At 42.4% G+C, this 21,188-nt stretch overlaps 1 protein-coding gene across 1 annotated transcript in view; it reads right to left on the minus strand.

Annotated features, from left to right (window-relative positions):
* Positions 1-9,246: 9,246 nt before the first annotated feature.
* Positions 9,247-21,188, minus strand: part of LOC127419559 (neuromedin-K receptor-like) — a 29,171-nt gene continuing 17,229 nt past the window's right edge. The window contains exon 5 of the mRNA XM_051661062.1: positions 9,247-10,804. Within this exon, the coding sequence (XP_051517022.1) occupies positions 10,510-10,804 (295 nt within the window). The 3' untranslated portion in view covers positions 9,247-10,509. The remainder of the gene's footprint in view (positions 10,805-21,188) is intronic.

Genomic DNA, 21,188 nt, shown 5'->3' on the forward strand with positions numbered 1-21,188 from the left:
CCAAATGAAGACATCCTAAAATGTCCCCAAATGGAGATTTTGTCCGATTTTGCTTACTTCCAGGTACAAAGTTGTCCCCAAACAATAGCTAAACGCATGTGCACAAACACATAATATTCAATAATCCTCACAAGAGGAAATCTATGATTGAACATAACATGCACTCTGGAATCTGATAGATTCAATTTACCCGATCTTGACCCTCAGCCTAAACCTAAACCCGACCCCTACTCTAATCATAAACATTTCATCCTAATTTCAGGCTTTACCTAACCCTTCCCAAAGACAACTCTCCTAAATTGGACTCCTGGACCTCCAATCCTTTACTGCATCCTGACCATTACCTCATTCTTTTCCAAAATCACTGTGTACAAATGAGATATTTGATTCATGCTACCAGAACATATTACAAAGAATCAGAGAGCCAAACCCTAATTAACCTAAATCGTAACCCTAACATCCATTATTAACCCATAACCTCCAAACCTTTAACCCTGACCCAAATCTTCATTCAATCAATGAAATCTACACTTTACCAGCACAGATTAGGACTTGACCCTTGACCCTACCTCACTGCTAAGTTCTGAAGAACATCTCTCACCTTCTGTTCAGACCAGCTGAGTCCAGCGATGAAGGTGTACAGAGACCACCAAATATATCTATTACAAATCACTATTAATATAATTAAAAACACTGACATTCACAGACATTCACTCATTGTGTGTCTGTAATAAACACAGTAAACACTAGAGGGCAGTAGAGCTTTTATAATGTGTGTGTGTGTGTGTGTGTGTGTGTCACCTGATCCTCACTGGGGATGAAGTGCAGCAGAATTCCTCCAGCGACTCCTGCTACAACTCCTGTTAGCGCACCCACAACTCCTTTAACAACATTCATCTATGTTGAGCCTTTTACAATCAAAACACAATCACATTATCAGCTGACATGCACACATCATGATGGTATTTTCTGAATTAAATAAAAGAAACTTTATTTTTTTCACTGTATTGTTTGTTTTACTCTTTTGTCACTACTGACACATTACAATAACTAAAATGAGGTTTCATTTAATTTATGCAAAATATAATGTATTTTTTAGATTTTAAAATGAAATATTTGTAAGAAATTCTGAAATAATATAATTTTGTGTGTGTGTGTGTGTGACCTGTCCCGAAGGCCACGCCCAGGCAGGTGGTGAATCCAGTGATTGACAGAATATCATCAAAACTCCCAGCGGCCATGAGAGTAGTGTCAGAATTCCTTTCTGAATGCCAAAACCGTCAGACTGAATCAGCAACATCGATGGAACCCCCCCCATTAAAGAAGAAGGCCATTCCACAAAGCAATCATATAGAGGGGAATTCACTCTCTGTGACAGTTGCTGTCTTTTCTTTAGAAATGGCAGAGCTGAAATGTCTCCTTCAATCGCTTCATTCTGTGGCACCAACCAGACCTGTAACAGTGACACAGGAAGATGAGGACATCTCAAATCAGGGAATCGGGGAAGGGACTCTTGACTCCCCTTATATTTCACATCATTCAGACTTGGAGGTGCTCTCTTCAAATGCTTCTGACTCCCATTTTCGTAATCATGTGGAATTGGATGATGTTACTCTGCACCCTTTCCCTAAGATGTTCTCACTGGTCTTTCAGTGGCAGGGAGTTCTACTGAGAATTAAATTCAGTCATCAGGACAGGCTTTATCCTATTCAGATGATATTCTAGGTGAGCTCCAAAAGAGCAGTTGCTCATCTGGGGCTTTATAAGTCACCTGCTAAATCCGCCCAGTCCAATATCTTCTTCAGACAGACCTCAGCTGCAAATTCTTTTGCCATGCCACCATGCAAGGAATTCGTAACAGAATTTTCAAATGCCCTCACAGGATTGGGTGCACCTAAACCGTGTCAAAAACCACCTTTACACTAGCGTCTATGGCTGAAGCGGATTCAATCGAAATGGCCCGTGCTCCAGAAATAGAGCAGCCTGTCACAGCCCTGGTGGTGTCACCTGACAAGGCTCTATGGGGAAACGTGCAATGCCACATGGATTTACCTGCCTGAGGATTGTAAAAAGACTCTGAGGGACCTTCGGATTGTTCCTGGAACTACTGGAAAAGAGGGTGAAGTTGTCCAAAGGCTACTCGCCAGCTGACACAGTTGTAGCGCAATCCTACTTTTAGGATATCGGCAACTCAAGCTCTCCATCGCTACACAACGCCGAAGCAACACTTCTGCCAACACCCACTCTGCCACCCCGCAGAGGTCCTGTTCTGTTGAAGCTCAAGGCTTTCAACCACCTCATCGACAGTCGCCAGCGTTTCCACCCAGTTCTCAATTTGAGGAGTCTGAATCTGTTTCTGAAGGCTCTTCCCTTTCCAATGTTATGCACTGCCAATGTTTTTCGGTCTGTGATGAAGGAATATTGGTTTGTGAGTGTCGACCTGAGGGATACGTACTTTCATGTTCCTGTTGCTGTTCATCACAGGAAGTTTTTGGGTTTCAGTTTACAAAATCAAGCCTACTAGTTCAAGGTTCTTCAGTTAGGTCTGTCCCTTGCTCCTTGTGTCTTCACAAGGTGCATGAGTGCAGTACTGTTTCCCCTGTGGGCAAGGGGAATACAAATTTTGCCTTATTTGGATGACTGGTTACTTTGTGCCCCCACAGCGGCAGGTAGTGCATCACTCCAGACTGCTTTTGGAGCATGTGTGAAAGCTGGGCCTCTTGGTGAACTAGAAAAAGTGCTGCCTGATTCTAGCACAATCAATTACATTTCTAGGAGTGACTCTGAATTCTCTTGTAATATCTGCCACCCTGTCACATGTGCGGGTAACCAACATTCTGCAACTACTGGCTCGTTTCCACCCTGGAGTATCTGTGCAGTACAGAGGGCTCCTACAACTGATAGGGATGCTGATGGCTGCTACAGCAATGATTCCACTGGGCTTACTCCACCTCAGACCATTCCAGAGGTTGAACAATAGTTTGTGATTAAATTCCACCAGACATCGCCATTGGCTGATTGTCATTTCTCACAACTGCATTAGCACATTGAGGTGGTGGAGACGGTTGGAGTTTCTGATCGCCGGGGTTCCCCTGGGTGTTATTCCCTCTTGTCAGGAAGTAATCACGACTGACACTTTCCTTATGGGGGACGGGGGATGGGGGGGACGGGGGGCATTTGTGGTTGCTGGACACCAGTTCAGTCCACAGACCATATCAATCTGCTGGAGCTATGTGCAGTTTACATGGCACTAAGGTATTTCTTGCCAGTCCTGGCAGGCTTCCACATCCTTGTTAGGTCCGATAACACCTCGACAGTGTTCCACCTAAACCATCAAGGTCACACGAATTCCCGCAAGTCCTCTTACCAGGGACTGGCTACATCCGGGAGAATGGAGGCTTCATCCAGATGTAGTGCAGGAGATCTGGCAGCAGTTCGGCAGGGTGGAGGTGGATCCTTTTGTATCAGAGGTGACCACTCACTGTTGCTTATTGTTCACGAGGACAGAAGTGTCCAGCTCTTTGGGTCAGGATGCAGTGTCTCATGAATGCCCAAACTGCCTACTCTATGCGTTTCCTCTTATTCCACTGTTATGGGAGACGTTGCACAGGGTCTTGTGGCACTGCGATGGCCGACGAGGCCTTGGTTTCCTCTGCTTCTGTAGCTCTTAGCAGGCAATCCATGGCAGCTTCCCTCAGGAAGGATCTTCTCTCCCAGATGGAGGGCTGCGTCTGACACCTGGACCCAGCCCGCCTGCAGTTTTAGGTCTGGCCTCTGGGTTAAACCCTCTTCCAGTTCTGCCTATCACGTCCTGGTCGGTGACTCTTCTCTTGGCTCTCATATGAAAATTTCATATGAATGATACAAAACATTAGTTTCACATGTAACTGGTTCTGTGAATTCCGGATATCCTCCAAAGTTCTTGGTCATTTGGAATGCACGAGAAAGGTGTACCTAGGTGGAGTGCTGAGCTACTGTGGTGTATAACCCCCCAGGGTTCAGCCTATGTCACCACGTGACTTTGTTAGTATATTCTCTTGACCTATCTGGCTGGCATGGCGATAAACGACTAGTACTTTACACTGCCTCTAGCGACCATCCGGAATTCACAGAACCACATTTAAATGCGTAGATAACATTTTGTCCTTGATACAGTCGCCTTTGTCTCACTCACAGGGCTTTAAGACATGATCTTCTGTTAAGCTGCTTTAAAGCAATGTGTATTGTGAAAAGCGTTATACAAATAAAATAACTGGCTATATTTGTGATAGCCTAGGCCTGTGTCACTTGTTAGAAAGTTCATATTCTTATTCTGCTGTTGAAAGTAATCCAGAGTATGTAATTTTATAATTCGCTAGCGATCTAGTAACAGCTGCGCCCTGTTTGATTGACAGGTGGCGTATGTGTGTGTGCTGAACATGCGCGCGCATTCTGAAAATGCTCACGCTAATGCGCACCTGAATGGTCAGATACATTAGGGCCAAAATGCCCATCTTGGTGAGGTATTCATGTAAACACAGAGAGTGATGTCTAAAGTGAACGTAAACAGCGGAGAAAAAAGCAGATTGTGTTAAAATGTGGGACTTGTATGTATAAATATAAGCTAATAGACCTGCTGTTGTCTAGTGTGTCATTATAATAATCAAACAACCATAACAAGAAAACTAGAAAGCACTTACTGCTCTTGACTGAGTAAATAGCTTTAAAAAGTATTCATGTATTATAATCATACAGTGAAGACCAGTAGTAGTCTTATGTTGCATTTCATTCTGAATGTTTATTGAATACTCGATACTGCTGTTAAAAACTTATAAAGCTGTTAAACATTTTCTTAATTTGTTCTATTATTTTTAATCTATTTTATATTCCTTGCATTTTATTGTTATTTTATTACTGACTGTTTACTGGTCTTGAATAATTAAGAGCTTGAAACCATTCTTCCATAATTAACATAGTTAGTGTTATAATTTGTTGTGGTTTTGAAGCTGGTATTGAGAATTGTCATATTTCACTACAGACTACTGAAATTGTGGTATTGTGATAATGTATAGTCTTTATTGTACGTGGTAGATCTTGCTGCAATGACATGATGATAAAGTAGATCTCATTCTATAGAAGTGTGATCACTCCTGTAAATGATGGTGATGGAGACTTTTCTTTATCTGACAACCATACATAACATAATTATCATATGCTAATAGCCTCCTCCCCATCCCAGTGCAGTTTACATTTCTGTCACAGAGAATTGAGTTGATTATATAGGTCGTAATTTTAGAAAAATATACAACATAAACTTTGACATGTTACTTGAGTATGTCACTTTAATGTCCTTTTTTCTCTCCGGACATGTTACTTTTTTACTCGGACAAGTGAATGACCAGTTTACACATGATGATGCTGTACATTTTGTAAATCTAATCAGTGATCATTTGTAATCATCTGTGATCACTGATCTGATCACAGATTAATAAAAAATATATAGACCATATGTCTCAATAAATAAAACTGAGTTTGAGGTGGTTTATAAATGTGTTACCCAAGCATGAAGGCCCTTATCCAGGAAGAGTCCGGTAGAAAATGACCCATTACAGCCACAGTACACGCCTCCACAATAGGTCTGATAAAACAGTCTGTCTCAGTATTTCTTTATGTTTACACTTCTATAGACCCCCAGAAATATATGGATACTGAATATCATTGCATTAGATAACAAACATATCAAGTGCTACTGATTTGACAGATACAAAGAGACATTGTCAAGAAGTTCTGGTAAAAAAGGACTGCAGACTAAATACTAAAATACTTTTATTGTGGGTTAGAGTTAAAAAGTCTTTATTCTGAACAGTATTTTTATGATTTTATTATTTAAAACCTTAGCAAAGTCAAGAAAAAGAAAAAATCTCGCACACTATCTTGCAAAGAGTATTACAAAATGTGTTTATGGCAACGTTTCGGTCACACGACCTTCATCAGGCATTTACAAACACAGAGGGCAACGACACCAAATTTAAAATACATCATAACCAATCAACGCATCTGATGACTGTGACATAACATATATCCAATAACAATCAATTAAACAGAGATCCTCTAGAAAACAACAAGCGAACTCATTCCAGAATATTTTTGAAAATGCCTGACGAAGGTCGTGTGACCGAAACGTTGCCATAAACACATTTTGTAATACTCCCTGCAAGCTAAGATTGTGTGCGTGATTTTTTTCTTTTTTCTTGTCTTTGCTAAAGTTTGTGTCCTACCTATCAATTATTTTCAGGTGTGCGAGGTTAGTTGTTCATTGATTATTTAAAACCTAACAAACTTCAGTCACATTCACACAGTCATTTTTTGGGATTGACAACCGTATTATCAGGATTAATGCCATGTTATTAAATAAACGAGTCTAATCAAGCCTGTGTCGAATCTAACCGACAGCGGCTTTAAATGATGATTAAGCGAGTGTAGAGCTTATTTGAGTCCAGTCAATAAAACTGAAGTGCTCCATGGAAAAACAATGACTGGATCTTCAGATGACACACGGCTCGTATCTCCGAGAGTCCACATGATAAACGAAACTGTAAAACAGGACTGACAACTGTATTCTGCTGCTGTGTTAAGACAGTTTAGTCTGAGATGAAGCACTTGTATTAAAATGAATGGGAGAAATTGGTACTCCCAATATGGCAGCTGTAGATAAGGAAGTGGCACCTTACAGATAAAAGAGCCAATCACCTTTCAGATACAGACATCACCTGATATACAGAAGTGACCTTGTTGTGAAATTTACATTTATGCATTTGGCAGATACGTTTATCCAAAGTGACTCACAGTGCATTCAAGGCATACATTGTATCAGTTTGTGAGTTCCCAGGGAATAATTCAGATATTGAAATGTTTTGTTTGAAACGTGTGCTGATATGGTGCAATTATCTTTGCTTACTGTACCCATTAGTGGAGGTGTGTGTGGTGTGTGTGTGTTTGTGTGTGTTGTGAGGTGACAGTGTTTGTTTTAAAGTTCAGATGTTTATTAGAGGTTGAATCTGTTTATTCCTTTTTAAAGTCAAGCTGTCGGAGCAGCGAGTGTGATGAATTACATGTTAAACCCAGTGTGTGTGTAAAAGTCATCTTACCCTGAACACAATACTGCCATTTATGGTCCTGTACATCTCAGTGTGTGTGTGTGTGTGTCTGTTGTACAGTATCTATTGTTTTATCATTTTAAACATAAATGTCTTTTTGTGAGATGTTCAGTTTTAAAGTGTGTTTGTCTGTTTGAATCGGATGACAGCAGTATCGCAAAAGTTTATTTAATATTACAGCTGATTAGAAACGCCTTGTTTCTCAATTGAGATTCTGTGTCTCTTCACAAAATCACTGTTCACACACACACACACACACACACACACACACACACTCACACTCTCTCACACTCTCACACACACACACACACACACACACACACACACACACTTGTGTTTCACCTGCAGCACAACACAAGACACATTTACACACTTTATACAGTCATTCCGTTCACACATGAATGAATGAATGAATGAATGAATGAATGAATGGAAATGATTGAATGAGTGATGAGGCATGTGAAAGACTAACTGGAGTTTTTCACATATTTTTGTGATTAGAAACGACAGTGACACACTCCATTGAAAACACACTTTTCTCATTATTAATCAGAATGACAGTGAAACTATACAGATGAGGTATTTACCTTTCAGTTAATTACTGAATCCAGACCTGTGAACATGCGCACACACACACACAGAATATAATTAGTCCAGTTATTGTGAGCGGTCTGATAATCAGTACTTAGCGAGTTGTTTTGATGTGAATGAAAGTACATTACACAGCTGTAATTCATTGTTTACTCTGTTCTTCAGAGAATATCTACAACAGACAGAGAGGATAACAGTGTGAACTATAACACTTTATTATTTCAATATTGCTGGTTATGAACACTTGACACTCTTCTACAGACAATAAAGAACTGCGTAATAAAAAACAGATGCAGCACAAAACTGGAACAAAGCAGTTTAAACAATATGTGATTAAGTGGAAATATGGTTATAATTAGTTTTGTCTATGGTTAGGTTTTATAATTACTGAAGGTGTTGGTTAGCAAAGGATCACATATAATCTGTATTACATAATCAGATTAAATCATTTAGATTTAGCAAAACATACATGTAATCTAAAGAGTAATCTACAATATTTAATTACTGATTTTTTTTTTTTATTTGTACTCCGTACTGGATAACACTTCAGAAGTAATCTACACAACGCTGGTTACTGATCTGATCTGTGTTGAAACAGAAAAGATCCAGAAAGGATTTCAACACACAACACAGAACTAACATACAAACTTCAACACAGTGTACAGTGAAATGAACACTGACACACCTTTTCACAGTGCCGGGTGAATTTTATATTCCAATTTTTCTGATTTGTTCTGTTTTGTAATTATGCTAGAAAAGCTGGTAACTGGAACTGCCGTGCATTGGCCAGACTGTTTGGTTTCCATTTCTAGAGTCAGCTGGAGCTTTGATTCATTCTGAAGTGTCCAGCAAACACGAGATCTTGAACGACACACCGCTGAAACCACAGAAAGATGGGGAAACTCTGTGTAATTTGCAGTTTGAGCAAAAGTGAATCGAGTTCTGATCATTCTTGTGCTTTTATGCAAAATATGATCCGTCTGACAATACATATTTAAACTTTGACGTCAAACAGACCAAAAGCTCTAGTGTAAGAACAGACTTCAAGAGGATTGACTTCAGATCTGAACACTCAAAGTGTATTTAATTTCATACATATATATACAGTTGTGCTCAAAAGTTCGCATACCCTTGGAGAATTGGTAATATATGTAGCATTTTTAAAGAAAACATGAGTGAGCAGGCAAAACACATTTCTTTTATTTCTTATGGGATTCATATTGAACTGTAGGTTATAACAGAATGGCACAATCATAAAACAAAACATGGCAACAAAGAAAAAAATGAAATGACCCCTGTTCAAAAGTCTGCATACCCTTAGTTCTTAATACTGTGTATTGCCCCCTTTAGCATCAATGACAGCGTGCAGTCTTTTGTAATAGTTGTCTATGAGGCCCCAAATTCTTGCAGGTGGTATAGCTGCCCATTCGTCTTGGCAGAATGCCTCCAGGTCATGCAAAGTCTTTGGTCGTCTTGCATGAACCGCACGTTTGAGATCTCCCCAGAGTGGCTCGATGATATTAAGGTCAGGAGACTATGATGGCCACTCCAGAACCTTCACCTTTTTCTGCTGTAACCACTGGAGGGTCAACTTGGCCTTGTGTTTAGGGTCATTGTCGTGCTGGAAAGTCCAAGAGCGTCCCATGCGCAGCATTCGGGCAGAAGAATGCAAATTGTCTGTCAGTATTTTCTGATAACATGCTGCATTCATCTTGCCATCAATTTTCACAAGATTCCCCGTGCCTTTAGAGCTCACACACCCCCAAAACATCAGTGAGCCACCACCATGCTTCACAGTGGGGATGGTATTCTTTTCACTATAGGCCTTGTTGACCCCTCTCCAAACATAGCGCTTATGGTTGTGACCATAAAGCTCTATTTTGGTCTCGTCACTCCAAATTACAGTGTGTCAGAAGCTGTGAAGCGTGTCAAGGTGTTGTCGGGCATATTGTAACCGGGCTTTTTTGTGGCATTGGCGCAGTAAAGGCTTCTTTCTGGCAACTCGACCATGCAGCTCATTTTTGTTCAAGTATCGTCATATTGTGCTCCTTGAAACAACCACACCATCTTTTTCCAGAGCAGCCTGTATTTCTCCTGAGGTTACCTGTGGGTTTTTCTTTGTATCCTGAACAATTCTTCTGGCAGTTGTGGCTGAAATCTTTCTTGGTCTACCTGACCTTGGCTTGGTATCAAGAGATCCCTGAATTTTCCACTTCTTAATAAGTGATTGAACAGTACTGACTGGCATTTTCAAGGCTTTGGATATCTTTTTATATCTTTTTCCATCTTTATAAAGTTCCATTACCTTGTTACGCAGGTCTTTTGACAGTTCTTTTCTGCTCCCCATGGCTCAGTATCTAGTCTGCTCAGTGCATCCACGTGAGAGCTAACAAACTCATTGACTATTTATACACAGACACTAATTGCAATTTAAAAAGCCACAGGTGTGGGAAATTAACCTTTAATTGCCATTTAAACCTGTGTGTGTCACCTTGTGTGTCTGTAACAAGGCCAAACATTCAAGGGTGTGTAAACTTTTGATCAGGGCCATTTGGGTGATTTCTGTTATCATTATGATTTAAAAAGGAGCCAGACAACTATGTGATGATAAATGGCTTCATATGATCAGTCATATTATCAAAATCAATGCCAAAATTTCACAATTTCTGCCAGGGTATGCAAACTTTTGAGCACAACTGTATAGTGAGAATATAAGAAGTGGTTGACAGAGCTACGGCAGCTGATGTGATGCAGATTGTGTGTTCTTGTTTGTGATTGGCTCTTAGCTGACTTCTTTCCCTGCTATGCTCACAGGGTTGCCATAGACACCACCACTGAGCGACAGGCGTGTGGAAGGTCGCGATTGGCTGGCAAGGCTGCTGCGGTGACTGGCGCACGAGCTCTTGCGTCTCGCAGGGTTTGCACTGGCATCGGCGCTGGACTCCACGCGCATGACCATAAACAGGCTGCTCTGGCGGTTCTGATTTAAGCAGACCGTTTGGAGTTCTAACTCCTCACAGTCCGACACGTGAATGAAGGGACACCAGCGAAACACTCGCTTGAACCCCGCACGGAACCTGCAACACAAATGCCAGCACACTCATTCTGCGTTCATATCATGTCCAAATTTCTAACTGAAAAAAGATTCACAACTTTGTGGAACAATGCTCTCAGAAGTATTTATAAGTTGTAAGAAGTGTAGCATGTGTGTATTGTGTGTATGTGTGTGTGTGTGTGTGTGTGTGTGTACAGTGTTTGTAGTGTGTGGTGTGTGTGTAGTGTGTGTGTGTGTAGTTTGTGTGTAGCAGTGGTGGAAAGAGTACTGATTTTTTTTACTTAAGTAAAAGTACTGCCTTTGAAGAAATAATTCACTTGAGTACAAGAAGTATTAAGAAATATTATGACTCAAGTAAGAGTAAATAAGTAGTTTGCCGAAAAACTACTCGAGTAATTACGTTACAAGTTACTTTATGAAAATGTAATTATGTATAGTATATACGCTTCCATTTTTAGAACACAAAGACATTTTTGTTCTTGAAAGAAACATGCTTCCTTTCACCAAGGATGCATTAAATTGATCAAAAATACTGTCACAATCATTAATTGCCAATATTATCATGGTTTGAAATAATTGTTTAAGTGGTATTTATTCCATTTTTTCTTTACCCTTGATGGCAGACATATACTGTGTCACCTTTTCCTTACAAAAGCATCATAAAGTGCTAATTTGTTACTCAAGAACGTTCTTATTATTACAACAATTGAAAATGTTTGCGCTACCATGTGGAAATCACAATAAAGTGGGTTTTTTCACATTTGCTGAGGTATTGAGTTCTTACAAGTTGCTTTACACTTGCAAGTCAAATTTTGGTTTTAAAAATAGGCAAAAAGAAACACATCTCTCCTGAAATTCTATTTTCTCCTAAAGTCTATTGTTTTAGAGAGATGAAGGCTATTCCATGCACTACTGTTCTGAAAAAAGAATCTCTAACCGGGATAGAGAGGGAAGTGGATGGCCAGATGCAAAACAAAAAGACAATCACAGTCTCTAGTTTGAGAAACAAACTCCTCACAGGTCTTAAACTAGCAGCTTCTGAATGCCAAAGACCTGCATTGCTGCAAGAGGATTCTTGGACAAACAGAAACATTTATTTTAATAGAAATAGCCATTTGTAACATTCTAAATGTCTCTAAATCATCTCTAAACTACATAATGTGCATTGTTTTTTTGTTTTTGTTTTTTTTATCCCCTTTTCTCCCCAATTTGGAATGCCCAATTCCCACTACTTAGTAGGTCCTCTCGGTGGCACGATTACTCACCTCAATCCGGGTGGCTCAGTATTTTGGCTATTAAGTTAACATACTGTACAAAACTAATATAATGCAATATCATAGAGGAGGAAATATATCCTCTATGATATTGCAGGAATTATCCAGATATGTAATGAGATTATTAAGCAAACTGTTATCAACTCCTACATGCCAACTGAATAAAATAAGATATGATTGATTCAAACACTAAAAGTGGCTGTTCTGTATATGTATTATTGTATTACAGTTGTAATAAAAAAGTCTTAACATTATGGTTATTTAACATATTGAGATATTTGAGTCACGTGGCGCCATGCAGCAGTCGGATATGTGAACGGTGAGCTCTGCGCACTTTGCTAGTTTTTAATTATTTTTATATCATAAACTGGTGAGATTCTATACACCCTGTTCCATAACTGTTCTATGAAGACAATAAGTCAAAGAATTCAAAATCCTAGGGTTCTGGAGACATTAAAAGACATTTACATGCTCAAGCTGATACCCCAGACAGGGCCACAGACTAGGGACTCAGTTTGGATGGTGCAGCGGGAGAGATTCAGCGTCAACTGTCGAGCATGTCGGCAATGCTGGCGAAGGTTGTTGCTGACTTGGAGGATCTTGGTTTAATACGTTGATCGATCACTGCTATGGAGACAAAATTCTCTGAGTTGATTACAAGAGTGTCGGACGTCGAGAAACGGATCGATTATCTGGAGTCATCAGAGAGGGAATTAGCTGCTAACCCGCTAGTGACCAAGACAGACTTGGAATGTGTTTGGGAAAAGTTGGAAGACTTTGAGAATCACAGCTGGTGAAACAACGTCCGAATTGTTGGAATTCCTAAAAACGAAGAAGGCCGAGATATGGTGAAATTCCTAGACGAGCTCTTCCCGAGTCTGCTCGACATAACAGGCCATAAGCTGGAAATCGAGCAAGCTCACAGAGTTCTGGCTTGGAGGTCCGCTGAGGGAGACAGGCCCCGATCAATTCTGGCCAAATTTCTGAGATCATCCGATAATGATCTTGTGTTATGCGAGGTGAGGAGTAAAGGAAGGCATTCTTGGAAGAACCACAGCATTTTCTTGTTCCCAGACTTTGCGAATTTGACAAGAGAGAAATGTGATCGATTCAAGGAATGCAAGAAACTCTTACATCAATGGAAGATTACTTTTGCACTGATGTTCCCAGCCAAATTGAGAATAGATACTAAGGATGGCTGCAAAATATTCAGGGGCAAAGTTTGATTTTGAAGTTTGATATTTATGCACCTAACGTTGATGATCAGGGCTTTTTTATAGATCTTGAAAGGATGTTGCAAGCCGCTGGCACCCCTCATGATATAATATTGGGAGGAGACTTCAATCTATTGATAGACTCAGTTCTTGATCATAGTGAAGCAAAAGTGTGTAAGCCACCTAGAGCAACACTGACGCTTCACAGGATGTGTAAAAATATTGGTCTTACAGATATTTGGAGATTTTAAACCCATCTGATTATTCTAGAATATATTTTTTTATATATATCCAAGTCCCTCATTTCATCTGTTGTTGATTGCTCAATTGGAAACATTTTAGTCTCAGATCATGTCCTGGTGAGTTTAGAGGAATTGCCACATATAGAGAAAAAGAAATCATATAGTTGCCGCTTTAATGTATCCTTTGCAAAATCCAGATTTCCAACAAATGTTAAAGACTGAAATCAATGTTTATATGGAGACCAACTGGTACTCAGTATCCTCTGTGGGCGTGGCTTGGGAGGCACTTAAGGCGGTTCTTAGGGGTCGGATCATACAGTATGCCTCGTTCATCAAAAAATAGTATAGTGGAGATACCTGTGCAGAACTCAGAGAGTTGGAAGGGACTATTAAAAGTGCTGAGGCAGAGTGAGTCGTCTTATGACCTCAGAGAATTTACCCTATTGAAATACAGATATAATACTATTTTGTCGTGGAAGGTGGAGTTTTGACTATTCAGGACAAGACAGTCATACTTTGAGTCGGGGGACAAAGCAGGGAAGCTTTAGGCTAGATATACAGTACTGTGCAAAAGTTTTAGGAACTTAAGATGTTTAAAAAACATTTGTCTTAAGATGGTTATTTATATCTTCAGCTTTAGTGTGTCAATAGGAAAAATACATTTTAGACACCCAAACATTACTTTTGCAAATAGAAAAGATTAGAATAGAAGAACAAGGCACACTGCAAGAGATGGCATTGCCCCCACTGAACATCGAGTCAGTCTGGGATTACATGAAGAGACAGAAGCAATTGAGACATAGATAGAAGAACTGTGGTGAATTGTCCAAGAATCTTGGTACATCCTATCTGCCAACAACCAAGAAAAACTATGTCCAGGTGTACCTAGGAGAATTGGGGCTGTTTTAAAGGCAAAGGTGGCCACACTAAATATTGAATTATATTTTTTCTGTTTACTGGACTTTGTATGATGTTAATTGATAAATGAAAACTATTTATGGCATTATTTTTGAAGACATCCTCACTATGCAACATTTTTCACAAGTTCCTAAAACTTTTGCACAGTACTGTATATTTGCTACTATGAGAGCGCAGCTGTCAGCTTCTCCTCACCTGCACAGGTGATAGTAAAGCAATTTAAATAGTGCAGTTGTTGCTTCAGAAATTTATCAAGCTTCTCATATGCACTGTTTTTGACAAAATTTTTACGTCTAGCTGGATCAGGGAAATCGTCATGGTTACTTTTGTAACCTCCATTCCCTGATGGATGGAACGAGATGTTGTGTCGATGTAGTGACACTAGGGGTCACTCTTGGGAGCCCCAAACACCTCTGCTTTTTTGAAAAAAGGCCAATAAGAATTGGCGAGTGGAATTTGCATGCCACTCCCCCGGACATATGGGTATAAAAGGAGCTGGTATGCAACCACTCATTCAGGTTTTGTGCTGAGGAGCCGAGACCAGGTCCCGGCCATTTCAGCGGGTAGTTCAGCATTGTTACGTGAGCTGGCAGTGTGTGCCTCGTAGCCAGTGCACCAGGCCGTCATGTAACCTCCCCCAACGCTCTTATGAGCGTTGAACGGTCCTTCAGGAACAAGTCGACTGCCCAACGACAGGGACAGGCTAGCCCAGCCGAGGCCTCTTTGCCTCTCTTTTCTCCCCAAAGAGAGTGGAATTTGTTAACCGACTGGGAGCCATAAGTGTCTACGTCGGGGGGTGTCCGTGGAGACCACACCCCGCCCAAAAAGGTGGAGGGGGGGGGTATTTTGAGTGGAATACGTCACATGATCTTACCGAGTCTTGTCGGAAGTATGTCATATGAAGAGATCCCATGGTAGGTCCTACCCGAAGGGGGAGGAGTTTCTACAAAGCATGGCAACCGGGGGCAGAGGGGCCTCTGCCCAAGGAAGACGCAGTTTACCGACAAGGAAATGATTTTGCGGAAGATATCACATGGGGTCGTCTTCGGGGAACCAGCAAATGTGGAGCACCTACCTCAGTACAGGGTCTCATTAGCGCACGTACTGGGCCGGCAGCGAGTTTCTCCACAAACTCAACTGCCAGAGGGCTAAGGAGGAAAGTCATCCAGGGATCACAGTCTGTGAACACGACTGGGAGTCAAGAGTGCACGTCTTCACCTCAAGGGAGGGGAAAGGCGCTATGCGCAAGCGGTACACCCGGCCAGCTCTCCCAGAACTTACCTGCTCGTGCCTGCCAATACACGGGACGAGACCGGCTCAACCCGGAGATTGTAGAACCTCACAAAAGTGTTGGGTGCTGCCCAGCCCGCTGCTCTGCAGATGTCTGCCAAAGAGGCGCCACTGGCCAGGGCCCAGGAGGCCGCCACACTCCTGGTAGAGTGGGCTCATAACCCCGCAGGGGATGGCACATCCTGAGCCTGAAATGCCCAAATGCGATGGCGTCAATGACCCAGTGGGTGATTCTCTGTTTGGAGACAGCGCTTCCTTTCCGCTGTCCACCAAAGCAGACAAAGAGCTGCTCGGAGCTTCTAAAGCTCTGCGTGTGATCCAAATAGATGCGTAAAGCTCGCACTGGACACAGCAATGCCAAGGCTGGGTCTGCCTCCTCCTGGGGCAGGTTCACCACCTGATCCCTAAAAGGGGTCATGGGAACCTTGGGCACTCATGCCCATGTCGAGGTCTCAGGATCACGTGAGAGTAACCTGGACCAAACTCCAGGCACGATTCCCTGACAGAGAACGCCTGCAGGTCTCCTACCCTTTTGATGGAAGTGAGCGCAGTCAGGAGGGCAGTCTTCAAAGAGAGTGCCTTAAGTTCAGCTGACTCCAAGGGCTCAAAGGGAGCTCCCCGTAGACCCCGAAGGACTACAGAGAGGTCCCACGAGGGGATGAGGCGCGGTCTAGAGGGATTCAACCTCCTAGCGCCTCTCAGGAACCTGATGATCAAGTCGTGCTTCCCCAAGTACTTACCATCTACTGCATCGTGATGAGCTGAAATAGCAGCTACATACATCTTCAAGGAAGAGGGGGACAGCCGCCCCTCCAGCCTCTCCTGCAGGAAGGAAAGCACCGATCCGACTGCGCATCTCTGGGGGTCTTTGCGTCTGGAAGAACACTACTTAGCGAACAGATGCCACTTCAAGGCATACAGGTGCCTCGTAGAGGGAACCCTAGCCTGAGTGATCGTGTCTACCACCGTGGGTGGTAGGCCACTTAAGTCTTCTGCATCCCGTCCGGGGGCCAGACATGAAGATTCCAGAGGTCTGGTCACGGGTGCCAGATGGTGCCCCGTCCCAGAGAAAGAAGGTCCTTCCAGGGTCTGTGCAAGTAGGCTCACTGGGGGAAACGAGTTTTTGTGTAGTCCAGGGGGCCAGCTGTGTGCCAGCGCATCTATACCGAGGGGTGCCTTGGTCAGGGCATACCAAAGCGGGCAGTGGGTGGATTACTGGGAAGCAAACAGGTCTACCTGTGCTCGACCAATTCGACTCCAAATCAGCTGGACCACCTGAGGGTGGCGTCTCCACTCTCCCCTGAGGGTAACCTGACGTGACAGCGCGTCCGCTGCGGTGTTGAGGTCGCCCGGGATGTGAGTGGCTCGTAGCGACTTGAGGAGCTGCTGACTCCAGAGGAGGAGAAGGCGGGTGAGTTGTGACATGCAACGGGAGTGTAGACCACCTTGACGGTTGATGTATGCTACCGTCGCTGTGTTGTCCGTCCGGACCAACACGTGCTTGCCCTGGATCAACGGCTGAATCCTCCGCAGGGCGAGCAGTACTGCCAACAACTCTAGGCAGTTGATGTGCCAACGCAGCCGCGGGCAAGTCCAGGAGCCGGCGGCTACCCTCGTGCAGTTCTTTTAGCACCTTGGCTTGGTGTAATTGCAGGAGGGCGGGGCGGAGGTGGCTTGTCCAGCGGCACCGCAGGCCACAGTCATCAGGGATGACGTAAACCTACAGGCCCTGGATGGGAGCTTTGGGTGCCCGCGCCAGGTGGCGGTGCTCTGCGGACACAAGTGCACCGCGAGCACCTTATCCACCTGGGGGATCACCAAATAACCCTGGCCGCTCCACCATCGAGGGTAGTGAGAGCGGGGGAGCTGAAAGACCGAGATCGGGCAGTAAAAGGTACCTCCCATGATCTTGTCAGCTCCTCGTGCACTTCCGGAAAGAAAGGGACCGGGGCGGGGCGTGGCCGTGGGTGGCACCCTGAGCCTAGGAACCAATCGTCGAGCCGCAAGGGTTCAGGGGAGAGTGGAGGTTCCACTCTAGCCCAACGCTCGCGGCCGCCCGGGAAAACATGTCCATCATTTCCGCATCGGCCTGAGACTGGGCGACCATTCCCGAAGGAGGAAGCCCAGCTGAAGCCTCTGCATCAGACTGGACGAGCCCGCTCTCTGATGCTGCACTCGATAACTCATCGTCTTCCCGAGCTCCGAACGAGAAGTCGAACTCGCCCTGAGACGAGCCGGCGGTCTCGTCCGAGAGCCCGACCAGGGCAAGCGAGCATGCTGGGGAATGGGAGGTCCATGGGGGGATACCCGGTGGAGGTGGTCCCATTTATGTCCCCAAATCGCCCCCAGTGCTAACTGACATGGCCTCAAACCCGAAGGTAGAAGGACCGGTGTGGGGATCGGTCTTACAAAAGCAAGCCACAACCGCAATGTTGCCGTGGTTATGTTCTCGCAATGAGGACATGTCTCATCCACGAACAATGTCTCCACATGGGAAGTGCCCAGACACGTAAGACAGCGATCGTGGCCTTCAGAAGCGGAGAGATAATGACCGCAACCAGGAATAACACACAAACGGAAAGGCATCTTTAAAAAGACGTTCTGTGTGTGCCGCACTTTTTGTGAATGAAAATATATACGCTTTTAGAATATACTCTCTTATTTTCGCTCTGCCGAAGTGCCCGGGGGCGTTCTCTGCACTCCACGGGTGCAGAGGGGGAGAAGCCACTGAAATGCGCCATAAATCCAGCAGTTTTGAGGTGCGTCTTTGGAGGGAATTCAATTCAGTGCACTGAATAGAACCGCTCGGCTCTGAAGAGAAAATCTGAATGAGTGGTTGCATACCAGCTCCTTTTATACCCGTATGTCCAGGGGAGTGGCATGAAAATTCCACTCGCCAATTCTCATTGGCCTTTTTAAAAAAAAGCAGAGGTGTTTGGGGCTCCCAAGAGTGACCCATAGTGTCACTACATTGACACAATGTCGAGTGAGTGACAGATAGGGAATGGACGGTAACTCTTACACTCACTTGGATCTTTGTCCTTTTTAAGAATCAGACTGATCCGGGCTTGTGTCATGGTTGGCGGAAGCTTTCCATTCTTAATGATTCCATATAAACTTCTAACAAAAGTGGAGCCAGTTCTGTAGCACAAGATCTAAAAAATTCTGCAGCAAAGCCATCTGGCCCCAGAGCCTTGCCTGTAGGCAGGGCCTTAATTACCACGTCAATCTCCTCCAAGGTTATCTCAGAACCGAGATAATGTTTTGTTCAGTCGTCAGTTTAGGGACATCTAATGATCCACAAAGTTTCTAATATCTTCATGAGTAGACGAAGACGTGGATCTATAAAGATCAAGATAGAATTCTTTAAAAGTATTATTAATATCAATGGCCGAGGTAAAAATTTCACAATTTTCCACAATTTCACAAGCAGATTTCACTGAGAGAATGGTATACACTATATATATATATATATATATATATATATATATATATATATATATATATATATATATATATATATATACACACACACACACACACATATATATATAAACCTACTGTATATATAGGTTTATAAAAGGGTTTAAAAATAATATTTTTTAGATTTTAGATTTATAGATATTATTAAAAATATGTATATACAATAAAGATGTATGTATATAAACGAGTGTATATGGATAAATGTGTGTATACATACTGTATATAGAGATAAAAAATTATAATTTTGATTGGGATTATTCTGAATATACAGTTTGTATTCACTTTATTCAGCCCCACCCCTTTCCCACACTCCGCTCTTCTGAATTTTGTCATCTAACTTCCTGTTTGTATTGAAAAAGACTCTCTCTGCTTTATATATCTAACCAAAAGCTTCCCTGCTTTTCCCCCGACTCAAAATATGACTGTCTTGCCCTAAATAACCAAAATTCCACCTTCCGTGACAAAGTAGTATTATATCTGTATTTCAGTAGGGTCAATTCTCTGAGGCCATCAGATGACATTCGGCGCTTCAGTTCTGTCTCTGTAATTTTAATATTCTCTTCCAACTCCATGAGTTCTCGTGCTTTGGATTTTTTGTTGAATGAGGCATACTGTATGATCCGACCCCTAAGACCCGCCATAAGTGCCTCCCAAGCCACGCCCACAGAGGATACTGAGGACCAGTTGGTCTCCATATAAACATTGATTTCAGCCTTTAACATTTGTTGGAAATTAAGATTTTGCAAAAGGGATACATTAAAGCGCCAACTATATGATTTCTTTTTCTCCATATGTGGCAACAATTCTAAACTCACCAGGAACTGATCTAAGATGTTTCCAATTGAGCAATCATTGACAGAAGAAATGAGGGACTTGGATATAAAAAAAATCTATTCTAGAATAAATCTTATGGACTGATGAAAATATGTATAGTCCCTACCAGATGGGTTTAAAAGTCTCCAAATATCTGTAAGACCAAGCTTTTTTTTTTTTTTTTTTTTACACATCATGTGAAGTGTCCATGTTGCTCTAGGGGGCTTACAAACTTTTGATTCACTATGATCAAGGACTGAGTCCATCAATAGATTAAAGTCTCCTCCCAATATTATATCGTGAGGGGTGCCAGTGGCTTGCAACATACCTTCAAGATCTAAAAATAGCCCTGATAATGTGTAAATATTAGCCAAAACCAACCTTTGCCTCTGAATTTCTGCTAAAACAATAATGACTCTTCCTAATTTATCTTTAATCTGTTTGAGACATTTGAATTGTAGATGTTTACTTATCAGTGTAATGACTCCCCTGCTCTTACTTGAGCCAGCACTAAAGAAAACATGTCCACCCCATATCTTCCCAAATTTTTCAGCTTCCTGCAGGGAAAGATGTGTTTCTTGAAGAAACACTATTTCATATTTCTTACATTTAAGAAAAGAAATAACCTTCCTTCTTTTTATGGGGTGCCCCAACCCATTCACATTCCACGTGGAGAGAGACAATCCACTCATACTAACATTTGACATTTTGACATATTAGAAAAAATAGACTGTGTGTCAAAAGTACAATTATAAAGACCACATTCCAACATTAGTGCAAAAGTCAAACCCCGAAATTCCCCCAGAACCAAACAAACAGAAAAAAGAAAAACGTGCGCATTAACCCCACGCACGACAGCACCAACTGGTGTCCATCCCTCCAACAGTCCATGTACGCCTACGAGAGCCCCCGTGACAACTTTGCCATCGGATTGCTCAAGTGCGGTGCTTTTGTACAAATTTTGTGAGACAGAATTACATAACAGAAAATAATCTATAAAACAAACTCCAGCCAATAGGCAGAATAAACACAAAGAATGTGTAGATTAATTCACAAAACTGTCTCGAAGGTGTGTTCCTCCACAAAACATACTCCAGCTGCTAGCGGAACCAGCACACACACAAAATAATTAAATAAATAAATAAATAAATAGAAATAAAACTGTTCAGTTT

This window comes from Myxocyprinus asiaticus, chromosome 28, assembly GCF_019703515.2.
Source record: "Myxocyprinus asiaticus isolate MX2 ecotype Aquarium Trade chromosome 28, UBuf_Myxa_2, whole genome shotgun sequence".
Classification (NCBI taxonomy): Eukaryota; Metazoa; Chordata; class Actinopteri; order Cypriniformes; family Catostomidae; genus Myxocyprinus; species Myxocyprinus asiaticus.